At 47.6% G+C, this 18,264-nt stretch overlaps 2 protein-coding genes across 7 annotated transcripts in view; one reads left to right on the forward strand and one right to left on the reverse strand.

Annotated features, from left to right (window-relative positions):
- Positions 1–18,264, reverse strand: part of crb1 (crumbs cell polarity complex component 1) — a 226,567-nt gene that overhangs the window by 127,451 nt on the left and 80,852 nt on the right. The window lies entirely within an intron of this gene.
- dennd1b (DENN/MADD domain containing 1B) overlaps positions 1–18,264 on the forward strand; it is a 142,209-nt gene that overhangs the window by 76,589 nt on the left and 47,356 nt on the right. For all 5 annotated transcript variants that reach the window (XM_052073906.1, XM_052073908.1, XM_052073909.1 and 2 more), the window contains one exon: positions 17,830–17,930. In XM_052073906.1, the coding sequence (XP_051929866.1) occupies positions 17,830–17,930 (101 nt within the window). The remainder of the gene's footprint in view (positions 1–17,829; positions 17,931–18,264) is intronic.

Genomic DNA, 18,264 nt, shown 5'->3' on the forward strand with positions numbered 1-18,264 from the left:
AGATGGTGAAAAAGAGTTTTATGCTAGATCTCGGCAATTCTGTACAAAGTTTATCTGTCTTTGCCAATGTTTTCAACACTTGTCTTCCAACTTGCATTCATGAAAATACGACAATGTTTTGTCGTCACACATTTTCACAGGATGGAAAGTAGACCAGATGGAACTAAAACCTCCATTAATAAAACAAAGTATGAGTTAATCAGCATGCATTTTCTAGTCTCATGGAAAAGAGACAAATAATATAATTTATTAAATTAAAAACTGGGCAAAAATCGATGGACATTTTAGTTGACAGGCAGAAAAAAAAGAGTAAAATGAATATGATTATGTAAATTAACTTAAAATACGATAGTAATAAATAAAATGGTACAGAGTAGTATTTGAACCTGTGATGATAAAACTCATGTTGGATACACGCTTCGGATGCTCTGTGAAATTAAGCAACTGGCATTTAAAAACACAGTAAAGCAGCTCGCGTTGGCCTGCAATCCGCCTCATTCATTCGGTATTTAATTTAAAAAATACATTTTTCTCGAGAAAAAATGGTTTCTGGCTAGACTAAACATGTCTAGTTTAATATAATACAGCGAGCCAGAGCACTGGTTCATTTGTCTACTTATTTCAATTCGGTATGAGTACAGAAACTAACAATTTCTGTCTCATTTTTGCCGAAATATAAACCACATAAATTCAACGCGACGCGGCCTTGCCGTAACCGCCTGAGCGCAAGCCATGTGCGTTGTTCCTAAATTGCTGTGTTCGTAGTTTGCCATTGTTTCTTCGTGTAGAAAAAAACTACATAAAGCAGCTTTAAATTAAAACCAATTGACGGCCTAGAGTTTACAGTACGCCGCGAGTAACAAGTCCTTCGGTGCTCAGTACGCAGATTGTTACGACGACACTCGTATTCGCGGGTACCCGTCTCTCGACAAAGAAAGGATGATTACTTACCTGAGCATTCTCATTCTGACGGTGGTGCTCCCGGTTAGGGGCGAGTCTTCTCCGTGTTTTCTCCATGTCGTTAAAAAGCCAAATGGTGTTGGTTGTCCCGGTATAGAAATATAAATGGCTGGAGTGCGCCGAAAAGTATCGCGCGAAGACAACGCTCCTCCAGCCTTTGAAGCCAACCGCTTCTTAATTGATGCGAGGGGGAGAGTGGGGGGATGGGCAGAGTGGGGGGATGGGCAGAGCAGCAACTTCGGAGCGAAAACTCTACTTAAACATGATTAACCCTTTCATGGTCTTCTCACTTTAACGTTTCATATAACATAATCAGAAATTCACACAAATTCTTAAACTACATAAAGTATTGTAACAACAGTCTTCTCCGTGTTTTCTCCATGTTGTCAAAAAGCCAAATGGTGTTGGTTGTCCCGGTATAGAAATATAAATGGCTTGAGTGCGCCGAAAAGTATCGTGTGAAGACAACCCTCCTCCAGCCTTTGAAGCCAACCGCTCTTAATTGATGCGAGGGGGAGAGTGGGGGGATGGGCAGAGTGGGGGGATGGGCAGAGCAGCAACTTCGGAGCGAAAATTCTACTTAAACACGATTAACCCTTTCATGGTCTTCTCACTTTAACGTTTCATATAACATAATCAGAAATTCACACAAATTCCTAAACTACATAAAGTATTGTAACAACATTTCAAAACACTTTAGTTATTAATTTATCAATCAAAGAAATTAAAACAAATAAAACACCTACACTGTGTATGCAATGCTCTGCTTCGGTTATTACAGTTTGGGATATTGTCAAAGCTGTTCCATATTTATGTTTGTCCATTTTTCCTACTTCCAAGACTACAACTTCACTTCAACAAGGTGACCGGCTCCCTTCCGCATCCAGCATTTAACAGTGCTGCCATTGAAACCAATATACCACGAAACTGTCAGAAGGGCTCAAGTTGTAGTTTATCAATGTAGTCATCCAATAATACTGAAATAACAACCTATATTTCCAACCTGCCTTTCCAAAAAGATGTGAAATGTTTCTTAATTTAATACAGGCGTCTCACACTTGTGGGCTACAAGACGCTAATTTCAGGCCCCTCACCTTGATGTGAAACTTTGCGAAGCGAGTCTCCACTTTGTCCCCCCCCCCCCCCCACAGAAACCAAATATGTGTCACACCCTAATTACTGTCCATTGCATTCTTAGGTACTCATCAACGAGTGGGTACTTAGCCACTGACAAAGACGCAGCTGTCCTGCACAATCTCTAATGTAGACATCTTATTTTTTCAAACCAAAAGTTCATTTTTACAGTGTAGCCATGTGAAAAGCTGTTCTAAAAGGACACGCATGGATGAGAAACCATCCATACTGACACTCACACCTAGGGACAATTTAGAGTGTTCCATTATTCTTTCATGCATGTTTTTGGAATGTGGGAGGAAACCGGAGTACCTGGAGAAAACCCACACAGGCCCGGGGAGAACATGCAAACCTCATACAGGGAGGCCGGAGCCAAGATTGAAGGTTATCAGAACCTAGCAAGGGGCCGGTTGCGATTTGTTGTTGTAGGAACTGATTGACTAAAGGGCCGTTCACACGGCACACATTTGCTCCGGCGCTGCAACGATATATTTTGTTGCGATATATTTTGCACCGCAGCAAATTGTGTGGAGCGTTCACACGTACAAAGCCGCTTCACACGGCAGTTTCTGCAGCGGAGCAAAACGACAGAAAACAAACGAGCTGTCGTGTTGGTTCTTTTTAAAACGTACTGTATATACACAACTTAAGCGACTACTAGACCGGCACGTCCTTCTCCTTCCCGGTTTCCATGCCTTCTGCTCGAGAGTGACCACCCAAGAAAACGTAAATGAACGATGACTTCAATGACACTCAGAAAAGCAAACACTAATGCACCAAACTGAAAATCAAGAGAGGAAATCACAAAATAAATTATATGGGGGAGGGGGGTTGTGAACAAACAACAAAGGAACAAACAACTCCGAGACAGGGGGTTCGGTACTCCATACCCACGAAGCACACCCCACAGAACTCCCCGGTCTGCCAATCCAGAGGCACTCTCCCTGTTGACCACGCGATGTTGCAGAGGCGTGTCAACCAGGACAGCCCCACAACATCCAGAGCCTTGAGGAACTCCGGGCGGATCTCATCCACCCCTGGGGCCTTGCCACCGAGGAGCTTTTTAACCACATCGGTGACTTCAACCACAGAGATAGGAGAGCCCACCTCAGAGTCCCCAGGCTCTGCTTCCTCCAAGGAAGGCGTGTTGGTGGAGTTGAGGAGGTCTTCGAAGTATTCTGCCCACTGGTTCACAACGTCCCGAGTTGAAGTCAGCAGCGCCCCATCCCCACTGTACACAGTGTTAGTGGTGCACTGCTTCCCCCTCCTGAGACGTCGGATGGTGGACCAGAATTTCCTCGAAGCCGTTCGGAAGTCGGCTTCCATGGCCTCACCGAACTCTTCCCATGCTCTGGTTTTTGCCTCGGCGACCACCAAAGCTGCGTTCCGCTTGGCCAGTCGATACCCGTCAGCTGCCTCTGGGGTCCCACAGGCAATAAAGGCTCGATAGGACTCCTTCTTCAGCTTGACGGCATCCCTTACTGCTGGTGTCCACCAGCGAGTACGAGGGTTGCCGCCACGACAGGCACCAACCACCTTACGGCCACAACTCAGATTGGCCGCCTCAACAATAGAGGCACGGAACATGGTCCACTCGGACTCAATGTCCCCCGTCTCCCCCGGAACATGGGAAAAGCTCTGTCGGAGGTGGGGGTTGAAACTCCTTCTGACAGGGGATTCTGCCAGACGCTCCCAACAGACCCTCACAATACGTTTGGGTCTGCCAGGATGGACCGGCATCTTCCCCCACCATCGGAGCCTCCTCACCACCAGGTGGTGATCAGTTGACAGCTCCGCCCCTCTCTTCACCCGAGTGTCCAGAACATGCGGCCGCAAATCCGATGACACGACCACAAGGTCGATCATGGAACTATGGCCTAGGGTGTCCTGGTGCCAAGTGCACATGTGGACACCCTTATGTTTGAACAAGGTGTTCGTTATGGACAGTCCGTGACGAGCACAGAAGTCCAATAACAAAACACCACTCGAGTTCTGATCGGGGGGGGCCGTTCCTCCCAATCACGCCCCTCCAGGTCTCACTGTCATTGCCCACGTGAGCATTGAAGTCCCCCAGTAGAACAAGGGAGTCCCCAGCAGGAGTACTCTCCAGCACACCCTCCAAGGACTCCAAAAAGGGTGGGTATGCTGAGCTGCTGTTTGGTGCATATGCACAAACAACAGTCAGGACCCGTGCCCCCACCCGCAGGCGAAGGGATGCAACCCTCTCGTCCACCGGTGTGAACCCCAATTTACAGGCACTGAGCCAGGGGGCAACGAGCATGCCCACACCTGCTCCGCGCCTCTCACCGTGAGCAACTCCAGAGTGAAAGAGAGTCCAACCCCTCTCGAGAGAACTGGTACCAGAACCCAGGCTGTGTGTGGAGGCAAGTCCGACTATATCCAGTCGGAAATTCTCTGCCTCACACACCAGCTCGGGCTCCTTCCCTGCCAGAGAGGTGACATTCCATGTCCCAAGAGCTAGCTTCTGCAGCCGAGGATCGGACCGCCAGGGTCCCCGCCTTTGGCTGCCGCCCAGCTCACATTGCACCCGACCCCTTTGGCCCCTCTCATGGGTGGTGAGCCCATGGGAAGGGGGACCCACATTGCCTCTTCGGGCTGTGCCCGGCCGGGCCCATGGGTGTAGGCCCGGCCACCAGGCGCCTGCCAACGAGCCCCACCTCCAGGCTTGGCTCCAGAGGGGGGCCCCGGTGACCCGCGTCCGGGCAAGGGAAACCTAGATCAATTTATTGTATTCATCATTGGGGTCTTTGAGCCGTGCTTTGTCTGGCCCCTCACCTAGAACCTGTTTGCCATGGGTGACCCTGCCAGGGGCATAAAGCCCCAGACAACTTAGCTTCTAGGATCATTGGGACACACAAACCCCTCCACCACGGTAAGGTGACGACTCACGGAGGGCCCCAGAAAATCCAATTCATTTTATTCTGCTTTGGACATTGAAACTGGAAAATATGACTTGCATTCAATAAGTAAAGAATTCCAATTCCAAGAAACCAAGAAACGATTAAATTCCATATTAGAGTTTGGAATTATGTTGCTTTAAAAACAATTGTAAATTTTTAAGTCAGTTTAAATATACTGTGTGTGCGGTTGTGTTTGTGAACATATATATAATTTTATTTGCTGTAATTATTTTAGGAGTATGTGACATTGGTGATCCTCGTTACTCAAATACTGTATGTAGCTGTTGCTCAAAATTTATCATGCTCGCCTTCACAGCAGACCTCAAAGTTCAAAAAGGCTGTGGCAATTTTGATAATTGACTTAGTCATTGGCCATGAAGAGGAGCGGCTGTTACCTGCTCCAAAACGAAGTTTTTGCAGCACCCCTCCCCCCAGACATGAGTTTGTTTACATTTCAATTAGCAGAGCTGCGCAGAAGCCAGCCACAACGCTTTGCAAGAAAAAAATGAGTTAGGTACTGTATTGCAGAAGTGTCCCCAGCATATCCAATTTATTTCATTCAGCTTTGGACATTGAAACTGGAAAATATGACTTGCATTCAATAAGTAAATAATTGTTTCATCTAAATTCCATATTAGAGTTTGGAATTCATTCATTCATTCATTCATCTTCCTAACCGCTTGATCCTCACTAGGGTCGCGGGGGGTGCTGGAGCCTATCCCAGCTGTCTCCGGGCAGTAGGCGGGGGACACCCTGAATCGGTTGCCAGCCAATCGCAGGGCACACAGAGACGAACAACCATTCGCACTCACACTCACACCTAGGGACAATTTAGTGCTTCAATCAGCCTGCCATGCATATTTTTGGAATGTGGGAGGAAGCCGGAGCACCCGGAGAAAACCCACGCAGGCCCGGGGAGAACATGCAAACTCCACACAGGGAGGCCGGAGCTGGAATTATGTTGCTTTAAAAACAATTGTAAAATTGTAAGTCAGTTTAAATATACTGTGTGTGCGCGGAGTATGTGACATTGGTGAGCCTAGTTACTCAAATACTGTATGTAGATGTTGCTCAAAATTTATCATGCTCGCCTTCACAGCAGACCTCAAAGTTCAAAAAGGCTGTGGCAATTTTGATAATTGACTAGGTCATTGGCCATGAAGAGGAGGGCTGTTACCTGCTCCAATACGAAGTTTTTGCAGCACCCCTCCCCCCAGACATGAGTTTGTTTACATTTCAATTAGCAGAGCTGCGCAGAAGCCAGCCACAACGCTTTGCAAGAAAAAAATGAGTTAGGTACTGTATTGCAGAAGTTTTCCCAGCATATCCAATTTGTTTCATTCTGATTTGGACATTTCAACTGGATCATTATGATTTGCATCCAGTAAGTAACAACAGTAAGTATTCTTTAGTAGAAATCATGGTTGCGTTGCTCAATCAGTCTTGATAACAGAATTTCCTTATGTGGGACATGACTATGGTACACGTCCTTTATGAACATGCAAGTATGTTAACAAAATACATGTGTAAGAACACATGCAGTCAAATGCAAAAATATATGCCCCAACAACACAAATAACACAAAAACGGCAGTATACAGTACAGGTATATGAACAAAATACATTATAACAAGAGTAGTCACAAAATGAGGGCTCTTTGCGACCTTTGAGACCTATAACAGCTGGTGGCTTTTCTTTCCAATCACTCACTATCTCAAACTTGACCTCCCCTCGATCACCACCCAAGACAGCGTTGCTCAGCTGTCCAGAACCTAGGCTGTGTGTGGAGGCAAGTCCGACTATATCCAGTCGGAACTTCTCTGCCTCACACACCAGTTCGGGCTCCTTCCCTGCCAGAGAGGTGACATTCCATGTCCCAAGAGCTAGCTTCTGCAGCCGAGGATCGGACCGCCAGGGTCCCCGCCTTTGGCTGCCGCCCAGCTCGCATTGCACCCGACCCCTTTGACCCCTCCCACGGGTGGTGAGACCATGAGAAGAGCTTTAAGCTAGCATTTTCAAATTCTGATTAGAGTCGGCATACTTGAAACATGCAGTATTCCACAGTATTTAAGTTTGAGTCATTCGTGTGGACATGCAGCAAGGTCATGAGCAATATTTCTTCTAATTTTCCATTTGTAATAGCATTCACACAAACTGCCTGAGTATTACTTGGACCACGGTGAGCAAAATCAAACAAGCGTTACACCTGTCTAAAACCTGAGATCACAAGTTACATGAAGCAGATGTTACAAAACAAGCAAAAATCAAACCACTGAATAGAGAGTTGTAACATATATACCAGCCCTCATTCGTTACTTTTTTTTTAGCATGGGTCTTTTCAAGAATAATCAAGTCTCAATACAACCTGTAGCAATATGGTCCCACACTGCCTACTCATTAATCATGGAAAGCATGTCATTTAGTTAAACACAAACATTTCTAGTCTCCTGTCCACCGAAAAGTGTGAAAGAGGTTTAAACAAACAAAGAGGCTCATTTAAGGGGCTCGTAAACTATGTCCACATATGGTTTTTGTGAATTAAGCGGTCTCAAGGGGTGTTCACACGGCAAAATTTGGTCCGGTGCTACACCGGGGCTGCCCCAGTAGAGCGTTCACGCGTGCAAATTAGCTCCGGCGTAGCCCCGGAAAACAGCTTACACCGGACCAAATTTGATCCACCACAGGGAGGTGGTTTAAAAATTTGCTCCGGAGCAAAAGCTCGTTTGCGCAGCAGCACCGATGTAAATTTGCACGTGTGAACGCAACTGGGTTAAATTTGCTCCAGAGCAAATGCTTGTGAAGAGTTTACGTACGGCGAGAATGCGTTGCTTTCACGCTCTGTCGGACTGCATGTGTTTGTTTAATAACGACACAAGACTTAGCTGGTAACATCTTTCCTTTTGTAGGAGACTGGACTGTCTCGGAGTTGTTTGTGTAGTTTGTTCCTTTGTTGTGTGCTCACAACCCCCCACCCCCATATAATTTATTTTGTGATTTCCTCTCTGATTTTCTGTTTGGCGCATTCCGTGTTTGCTTTTCTGAGTGTCATTGAAGTCATCGTTGATTTGCGTTTTTCGGGGGCGGTCACTCTCGAGCAGAAGGCACGGAGACCGAGAAGGAGAAGGACGTGCCTGTCCAGTAGTCCTTGAGTTGTGTATACGTTAAAAAAAAACAACAACACGACAGCTCATTTGTTTTCTGTTGTTTTGCTCCGCTGCAGAAACTGCCGTGTGAACGCAAGTGGGGCTGCACGACGCTGTGCCGGTGCTGACATGCTCAGCGGCTTTGTTCGTGTGAACGCTCCACACATTTTGCTGCGGTGCAAAATATATCGCAACAAAATACATCGGTGCAGGGCCGGAGCAAATGTGTGCCGTGTGAACACCCCTTCAATGTTGCCTGCAGCTGCGCGTTGTGCGCGCCAGCATCACCGTGTGCGGCTGGGAGCACGAGAGCTACGCAAAATTGCTCACGAGCACAATTTAGAGGGAACATTGGTCATGCGGACATTTGGCGACTGATTCACAGCCTCTTCTAAGGAAAACCATGCCTGCAAGCTGAATTCTCGCAGTATTTGTGAATTCACACCAACTCCAGAATCCATCCAATAAAATAAAAATATGTGCCATCCTATTGTCAATCCCCATGATAAGTTATTTTATTATAAGATATTTGATTAATTCGGCTTGATGCACTCAGCAGGAGTTGGCCACCATGTGCAAACACGATGCCGTCTCCCAACGGCTTTCAATTCTCGCACACATTTTATTCATAAACTCCTGTATGTAAGTGTTCTGCCCACAGTAAAAGTTTCGGGCCATTTCATTAATAGAAATCGTGTTTAGAATATTCATTTAGTTATCGCGGTGCATTGTGGGTAGCAGACGCCGTGCTGGTAGCAGACTAATCGTTCCAGAAAGCCCGATTGTGGTCGTTGCAACTGGTCCTCCTGAGTTATATTCCTTTCGTTTCACCTTCGAAAGCAATGGCTGTAAGTCTGCTTGTGCTTAGAATTATTTAGAAATGTGTTTCGGAGATCGTTTTTCTTCAATTGTTGTCATTGAAACTCGCTAGCTCAGAGTACAGTACTGCTAACGACATAGCGATGATGCTAAATGAATGCTAACAACATAGCGACGATGCTAGGTCGGTGCTAGCGAGCTAATTAGCATGCGAAAGAATCGCGAAAACGCCTTGTTTACCGTTGTTTGTCACACTTCGAGCTGCATTTATGTCTTTGTTTAGTACCAGATGATTTGTGTTGTATTTATGTACACGAGGTTAGTGTTTAAATCTGTTCATTTCAGTTTCACTCTACATTTCATTGAGCTGATGTCACAGTTGTTCACTGTATGTGTACACATTGAAGAGATATGTCAGATCGTTTTAAATTTTCTTTGTCCAATTGTAATGGTCAGACAGTTTAAAATTATGCTAAATGCAACGTTTATTTGTGCCTCAACAAAAACAACTGATGAAAAGTGGCTTTAACGAGCCTCGAACCTCTCTTTTGTGATGTAATACATTTTTCTACTTGTTTAAGTACAGTACTTTTGGATCTAGACAATGTAAAATGTAATGTAGACAAGAAAAAAATTCTATGTCCCTTCATTGCGTTCTATTGAATACAATTAAAGTTTTGCAAAAATGATGGTGGATTTTGGGTAGGACTGAGGCTTTACTTAATTTGGGTACTGTTATTATTAATTGCATTTCCAATTTTAATCGGATACATTTAACCAAATCACATGGAAATAATAGGAGTCCAACACAAACTCAGAACAAACACATTCAATAAAATACATTCCTCACAAAAAAATTGAATTCACATAACTTGTAAAGGTCTTTGAAAAACAAACAAAAAAAGCTATGATGGCCAGTCCCTCCCACCCCCTCCAGCCCGCCCTGACAGCACTTGGTAGCTCCTTCAGCCAGAGACTGTTACACCCGCGCTGCAAGAAGGAGAGATACCGACGCTCGTTCTAACCGACTGCTGTCAGGCTGATGAATAAAAAAATAACAATCATAATAATAATAATAATTAAATGATGTGAAGGAAAATTGTAAATAGTACTGCGATTTATCCATTTAAGATAAGATAAGATATCCTTTATTCGTCCCACAATGGGGAAATTTACAGCCTCCAGCAGCAAGAATGTATGTAGAAAGAAGAAAGGAAAAAGAGAAAAAAAACAAACAAACATCTTTCAATTAAATACAATATGAACACAAATGGATAAAAAATATTATTTTGTGTTCATATTGCATTTAATTGAAAGATGTTTGTTGTTTTTTTCTCTTTCTTCTTTCTACATACATTCTTGCTGCTGGAGGCTGTAAATTTCCCCAGTGTGGGACGAATAAAGGATATCTTAAATAACTATTTCTCAAGGTGGCTCTTCAAAGAGCAGCAAGGGGATTTGTCATTTATAATTTTGGTCCAGTACCAAATTTCGACACTAGTTGAAGTAGAGAGCAAAAAGTGTGAAATTGTTGCAGTACCAAATTTTGACACGAGCTGCAGTAGAGAGCAAAAAGTATGAAGTTGGTGCAGTACTGAATTTCGACAGAAGCTGCAGTAGAGAGCAAAAAGGGTGTGAATTCCCGGCGAAAAATTCTCAACATCGACCCATTCTGGGGACCTTTGGGGAAAAGCACAGGGTACCCGTTTTGGACACTTTGGAGTTGATTTAGAGGGTGTCAAAGTGAGGACCGGCCAAAATGTCCTCACTTCGTCAAAATGTCCTCACTCCGTTGGTTAAAAACTCACGCCGGTCCTCACAATGTAGTGAGTACAAGAACACACACACACACACACACACACACACACACACACACACACACACACACACACACACACACACACACACACACACACACACACACACACACACACACACAGTGTGAGAGGCAGGCAGCCCCTCATTACTGGGCTGAGCCCTGGTCCCCGAGGACTGGACCCAGCACCTAATCCTGTATTTGTTCTTGGGCACTGTATCTGTGATTCGCCATTGAATGGAATATTAAGCACCCAGGTCTTTTGTGGAGCGTGTAAGCCATTTGGCTCTATCCATCCATCCATCCATCCATCATCTACCGCTTATCCGGGGCCGGGTCGCGGGGGCAACAGCTTTAGCAGGGAAGCCCAGACTTCCCTCTCCCTAGCTACTTCTTCCAGCTCTCCCCGGGGGATTCCGAGGCGTTCCCAGGCCAGCTGGGTGACGTAGTCTCTCCAGCGTGTCCTGGGTCTTCCTCGGGGTCTCCTCCCGGTGGGACATGCCCGGAACACCTCACCAGGGAGGCGCTCAGGAGGCATCCGAATCAGATGCCCAAGCCACCTCATCTGGCTCCTCTCGATGTGGAGGAGAAGCGGCTCGACTCTGAGCCCCTCCCGGATGACCGAGCTCCTCACCTTATCGCTAAGGGAGAGCCCGGACACCCTGCGGAGAAAACTCATTTCGGCCGCTTGTATCCGGGATCTCGTTCTTTCGGTCACGACCCATAGCTCGTGGCCATAGATGAGGGTTGGGACGTAGATCGACCGGTAAATTGAGAGCTTCGCCCTTTGGCTCAGCTCCTTCTTCACCACGACAGACCGATACAACGTCCGCATCACAGCAGACGCTGCACCGATCCGCCTGTCGATCTCTCGCTCCCTCCTGCCCTCACTCGTGAACAAGACCCCAAGATACTTAAACTCCTCCACTTGGGGTAATATCTCCTCCCCGACCCGGAGGGGGCAATCCACCCTTTTCCGACTGAGGACCATGGTTTCAGATTTGGAGGTGCTGATTTTCATCCCAACCGCTTCACACTCGGCTGCGAAACGCTCCAGTGAGAGTTGTAGAGCCCCGTTTGAAGGAGCCAACAGCACCACATCATCTGCAAAAAGCAGGGATGTAATACTGAGGCCCCCAAAACAGACTCCCTCAACGCTTCGGCTGCGCCTAGAAATTCTGTCCATAAAGGTTATGAACAGAATCGGCGACAAAGGGCAGCCTTGGCGGAGTCCTACCCCCACTGGAAACGGTTCCGACTTACTGCCGGCAATGCGAACCAAACTCTGACATCGGTGGTATAGTGACCGAACAGCCCGTATCAGGGGGTTCGGTACCCCATACCCACGAAGCACCCCCCACAGAACTCCCCGAGGGACACGGTCAAACGCCTTCTCCAAGTCCACAAAACACATGTAGACTGGTTGGGCGAATTCCCACATACCCTCAAGGACCCTGCTAAGGGTGTAGAGCTGGTCCACTGTTCCACGGCCGGGACGAAAACCACACTGCTCCTCCTCAATCTGAGGCTCGACTTCCTGACGGACCCTCCTCTCCAGCACCCCTGAATAGACCTTACCAGGGAGGCTGAGGAGTGTGATCCCTCTGTAGTTGGAACACACCCTCCGGTCCCCCTTTTTAAAAAGAGGGACTACCACCCCGGTCTGCCAATCCAGAGGCACTCTCCCTGTTGACCACGCGATGTTGTAGAGGCGTGTCAACCAGGACAGCCCCACAACATCCAGAGCCTTGAGGAACTCCGGGCGGATCTCATCCACCCCTGGGGCCTTGCCACCGAGGAGCTTTTTAACCACATCGGTGACTTCAACCACAGAGATAGGAGAGCCCACCTCAGAGTCCCCAGGCTCTGCTTCCTCAAAGGAAGGCGTGTTGGTGGAGTTGAGGAGGTCTTCGAAGTACTCTGCCCACCGGTTCACAACGTCCCGAGTCGAAGTCAGCAGTGCCCCATCCCCACTGTACACAGTGTTAGTGGTGCACTGCTTCCCCCTCCTGAGACGTCGGATGGTGGACCAGAATTTCCTCGAAGCCGTCCGGAAGTCGGCTTCCATGGCCTCACCGAACTCTTCCCACGCTCGGGTTTTTGCCTCGGTGACCACCGAAGCCGCGGTCCGCTTGGCCAGTCGATACCCGTCAGCTGCCTCTGGGGTCCCACAGGCCATAAAGGCTCGATAGGACTCCTTCTTCAGCTTGACGGCATCCCTTACTGCTGGTGTCCACCAGCGAGTACGAGGATTGCCGCCACGACAGGCACCAACCACCTTACGGCCACAACTCAGATTGGCCGCCTCAACAATAGAGGCACGGAACATGGTCCACTCGGACTCAATGTCCCCCGTCTCCCCCGGAACATGGGAAAAGCTCTGTCGGAGGTGGGAGTTGAAACTCCTTCTGACAGGGGATTCCGCCAGACGTTCCCAACAAACCCTCACTATACGTTTGGGTCTGCCAGGACGGACCGGCATCTTCCCCCACCATCGGAGCCTACTCACCACCAGGTGGTGATCAGTTGACAGCTCCGCCCCTCTCTTCACCCGAGTGTCCAGAACATGCGGCCGCAAATCCGATGATACAACTACAAAGTCGATCATCGAACTGCGGCCTAGGGTGTCCTGGTGCCAAGTGCACATATGGACACCCTTATGCTTGAACAGGGTGTTCGTTATGGACAATCCGTGGCGAGCACAGAAGTCCAATAACAAAACACCACTCGGGTTTTGATCGGGGGGGCCGTTCCTCCCAATCACGCCCCTCCAGGTATCACTGTCATTGCCCACGTGAGCATTGAAGTCCCCCAGCAGAACAAGGGAGTCCCCAGCAGAGGTACTCTCCAGCACACCCTCCAAGGACTCCAAAAAGGGTGGGTATGCTGAGCTGCTGTTTGGTGCATATGCACAAACAACAGTCAGGACCCGTCCACCCACCCGAAGGCGGAGGGAGGCAACCCTCTCGTCTACCGGTGTGAACCCCAATGTACAGGCACTGAGCCGGGGGGCAATGAGTATGCCCACACCTGCTCTGCGCCTCTCACCGTGAGCAACTCCAGAGTGGAAGAGAGTCCAACCCCTCTCGAGAGAACTGGTACCAGAACCTAGGCTGTGTGTGGAGGCAAGTCCGACTATATCCAGTCGGAAATTCTCTGCCTCACACACCAGCTCGGGCTCCTTCCCTGCCAGAGAGGTGACATTCCATGTCCCAAGAGCTAGCTTCTGCAGCCGAGGATCGGACCGCCAGGGTCCCCGCCTTTGGCTGCCGCCCAGCTCGCATTGCACCCGACCCCTTTGGCCCCTCTCATGGGTGGTGAGCCCATGGGAAGGGGGACCCACGTTGCCTCTTCGGGCTGTGCCCGGCCGGGCCCCATGGGTGTAAGCCCGGCCACCAGGCGCCTGCCAACGAGCCCCACCTCCAGGCCTGGCTCCAGAGGGGGGCCCCGGTGACCCGCGTCCGGGCAAGGGAAACCTAGATCATTTGGCTCTACTCATCTATTATTTATCAGCCTGGCAAATATTTTATCAGCCTTAGCCTCTTATGGCCTACTGTCACATGAACCCCCCGTCTCAATCCTCTGACCCCAGAACTTGACTGAAGAACAAAAGTGTTATAAATTAGATTTCTCAAGTTTATTGGTTGTTGTAAACCTGCGGGACACATGCACAATATTTTCTTGACGATGCTGTTGTGAGCTAAGATAAAGCAGGCACTGTTCTATTGTTATCTATTTGGTGATAACAAATGAAATAAATTTCACTGTCTCATCATCAGTAATCTTCTCTAATTCTCAAGTAAGGCCCCCAAAACAACCAGCGGGTGTTAGGAGAAGAGGAGTGAGAGACTCCTCTTTTTCCCTTTCAACCTGCAAGTAAATCACGCCAGTTGGGGGGGACTCACCTTGAGGCCTGGTGGACATAATTGGAGTTGCTTAGCGAGGTGTTCTGTGCCATTACCTCCTGGTACCAGTGAATGGCTGGGGCTTGTCTCGCACTCCCAGAGGAGGAATAGACTCGCCTGTTGGATCTCCACTTTGTGTGTGTGTGTGTGTGTGTGTGTGCGCGCGCGCGCACGCACCTGGGTGTGGGTGTAAGCCTGTGCAGTCAGACTTCTGACCTCTCTTTATCACAAATTAAGGGCCCTTTATCATCACTTTGGTTAGGGAAAAAAAAATTATGATTTTGATAGCAGCTCCTCCACAGAGTCTTTCACTTTCCCACATTAATATTCATAGGATTGATTTATTCTGAGAATTAACAAACGAAGCCAAACTGTTTGTGAGGGAATTCATTTTGACAGGAGCGTGGCATTGTTTTGTGTTGTCTGAAGGCGGCTGGTAGAGGAAATATGCATATTCAGATACACAGAGCAAGACACCAATTAATTGTTGATTAAGTCTTAACTATTGTGGGACTGGCTGGGTGAGAGATTGCACCAAAGCAACAAATAGTCCCCCCCCCCCCCCCCCCTAGTCGATAGGAAAAATGAACGCTGTTAAAACAAACATGCAAGGAGGGCGGCACATCTACACAAAGACGCACGCACACACGCACGCAGAGCCCCTCAGATGTCCGCGCTTGATGTGCGGTTCCGCTGCGAGAGGTGGAGGAGGAGGTGAGGAAGGGGGGCTGCTTTTCTGGCAGTGGTGGTTTTGGCTCTTGGCCGGTCAATTGTGACACTTTGTGTGTCAGTGAGCAGAGGGTCTCCTGATAGTTGGGTCTGCGTGCGCGTGTGTGCCAGTGTGTGTCCGCTTCACACGTTGACTGTGAAGCTGTAGCATTATAACAGCGTCTGCTGCTCCGGGGTCCCGGTGGTATTGGCCTCGCCCGCAGTCTCTCTTGGCTAACTCATGTTTCATTCTTTGGCAATTTGCCCTAATGAAGTCCCGCAGGAGCCCCTCAGACCTCTGTTCTCTTTCCATATTTAATCATGTTATTTTAATCTGGGGGATGAGCTAACGCCCCATTCCCCTGCCGTGCCCGCGTGTGTGTGTTGCAGGTCATTACTTTTAGCTTGGTTTTTAAGAGACGCCGTGTCAAGAGAAGGCAAAAGGGTGGGGGATCGGGGTCCTGGCTCGAAGACAATGGGAGACAATGATTTCAAATATTTTTGTGCGGTCTCGGTTTGACTGCGTCGTCAGCTGAGCCCAGCCTTTGAGAAGCGTCATCTTCGTTTGATTGCACTTCATTATTTGCTTGAAAAAAAGAGCTTACTTATTCACATTCTTTTTTCTTTTTCTTATCTCAGGCTGAGGTGCTTCGCTTCTTATTTTGATTTTTATGACGATTTATTATGATGGCTGCAGTCGCTGTGGCATTTACGTGGTTGAAAAGCAGTTAATTGCGAACCACATGCCTCAACAAAGAATCCGTATTCGGCCTCACAGAAAATGAAACGTAATATGAACCTTATAGACTTATATAAGGGCCGTTCACACGGGACACATTTGCTCCGGTGCTGCACCGAGATAGTTTGTTGCGGGATATTTTGCACCGCAGCAAATTGTTTGGAGCGTTCACACGTACAAAGCCGCTGAGCGGGGCAGCCCCGGTACAGTCTCGGGGCCGCCCCACTTGCATTCACACGGCAGTTTCTGCAGCGGAGCAAAACGACAGAAAACAAACGAGCTGTCGTGTTGGTTCTTATAAACGTATAAACGTACTGTATATACACAACTCAAGCGACGACTGGACCGGCACGTCTTTCTCCTTCTCGGTTTCCGTGCCTTCTGCTCGAGAGTGACCGCCCAAGAAAACGTAAATGAACGATGACTTCAATGACACTCAGAAAAGCAAACACTATTGCGCCAAACAGAAAATCAAGAGAGGAAATCACAAAATAAATTATATGGGGGCGGGGGGTTGTGAACAAACAACAAAGGAACAAACAACTCCGAGACAGTCCAATCTCCTACAAAAGGAAATATGTTACTAGCCAAGTCTTGTGTCGTTATGAATCAACACATTACGGAAGTCCGGCAGAGCACGAAAACAACGCATTCTCGCCATACGTACTCTTCACAAGCATTTGCTCTGGAGCTAATTTAACCCAGTTGCGTTCACACGTGCACATTTACACCGGTGCTGCCTCGCAAACGAGCATTTGCCCCGGAGCAAATATTTGACCCACCTCCCTGAGATGTATCAAATTTGGTCCGGTATAAGCTCTTTTCCGGGGCTACCCCGGAGCTAATTTGCACGTGTGAACGCTCTACTGGGGCAGCCCCGGTGCAGCACCGGACCAAATCTTGCCGTGTGAACAGCCCTATAAACAAATGTAATAATATTGTCAGGTAAAAGTTCGAATGTAAGCGGAAACGTCTGCCTCGGACTGTTGCATTTACATCTGTGTGGAGATGTTGAAATCCACTTGATCAATTAAGATGAACACAAATACATCCTTTTTTCCTCTTATGATATTATTGGTTTATTCTCGTAACCCATTTTCCTCATAATTTTTTGTTCAATGTGCTTGATAACATCGGCATATAGATCAGTTTGTTTGTGCTTAGCTATTCTTTTTTTTTCTTCAGCGTATACCTTTCTGTACATCTTTTCCCCTCATTTGTCACTGCGTGGCTCTGCCTCAAAACTTCAAGACGGGCTGCTGTCAGCCAGTTGATCTTCTCGTCTTTTCTCCAATAACAACTCGAGGTTACACAGTTCAACTGCAAAGTCTTGCGTGCACAGTCTAACGAGATGCAGCACTTGCTTTAATTGACACTATCGCAGAGTTATTCATTTAAACAATAAATACGTGCTCATGTACGTTTGCCGTGATATACGATTGCACTGCATCCCAATGTGAGTTTCCATACAGCACTTTGGCACTGGATCGATTCTCTTTTAGAGCAATCCGCACAATAATGAACGGAATGATTATCCTTCTAACTTGACAATGAAAACATTTGTGTTGTCTTTGCAGTGGCAGATTTGTTCAGCTATTCTGGTTTTCATTGTCCAGTGTATCAAAAAGTATTTACAGTTCTTATTTGCCATTGACCTCTTCAATTGTTTCTCCTTTTCTCTCTAGTTAACCGCGTGTGTCCACGGTGCAGCTGCTTTGCTGTTTCCAATGTACTGGCAGCATATCTTCATTCCTGTGCTGCCTCCGCATCTTCTGGACTACTGCTGGTAAGGCCCGTCACCTCCATGCACATGCACACACGCACACCGAGCAGAATATCGTGTGGGTCACCATGCTTCATTACTGTTGGCTGTGATATCATCTTTATCATCCGGCACCCATCTGAATGGACTGAAACAATGTAACTTCTCGCCCTCTGCATTTATGCCACGTAGAGTTCATCTTTTAAAAAAAAAATGCTGCTTTGTGGAGAATCTACGTGTACTGTGAGGAGCGTGTTTTTCGAAAGTCTTCATCACCGACTGTAAAATGTGATTTTCAACACTCTGGGAAGACTCAGCAGCTGTTAATTCAATCACAGGGGTGTCCTCCGAGCCCTGA

The sequence above is a fragment of the Hippocampus zosterae genome, chromosome 8 (assembly GCF_025434085.1).
Source record: "Hippocampus zosterae strain Florida chromosome 8, ASM2543408v3, whole genome shotgun sequence".
NCBI classification, from domain to species: domain Eukaryota; kingdom Metazoa; phylum Chordata; class Actinopteri; order Syngnathiformes; family Syngnathidae; genus Hippocampus; species Hippocampus zosterae.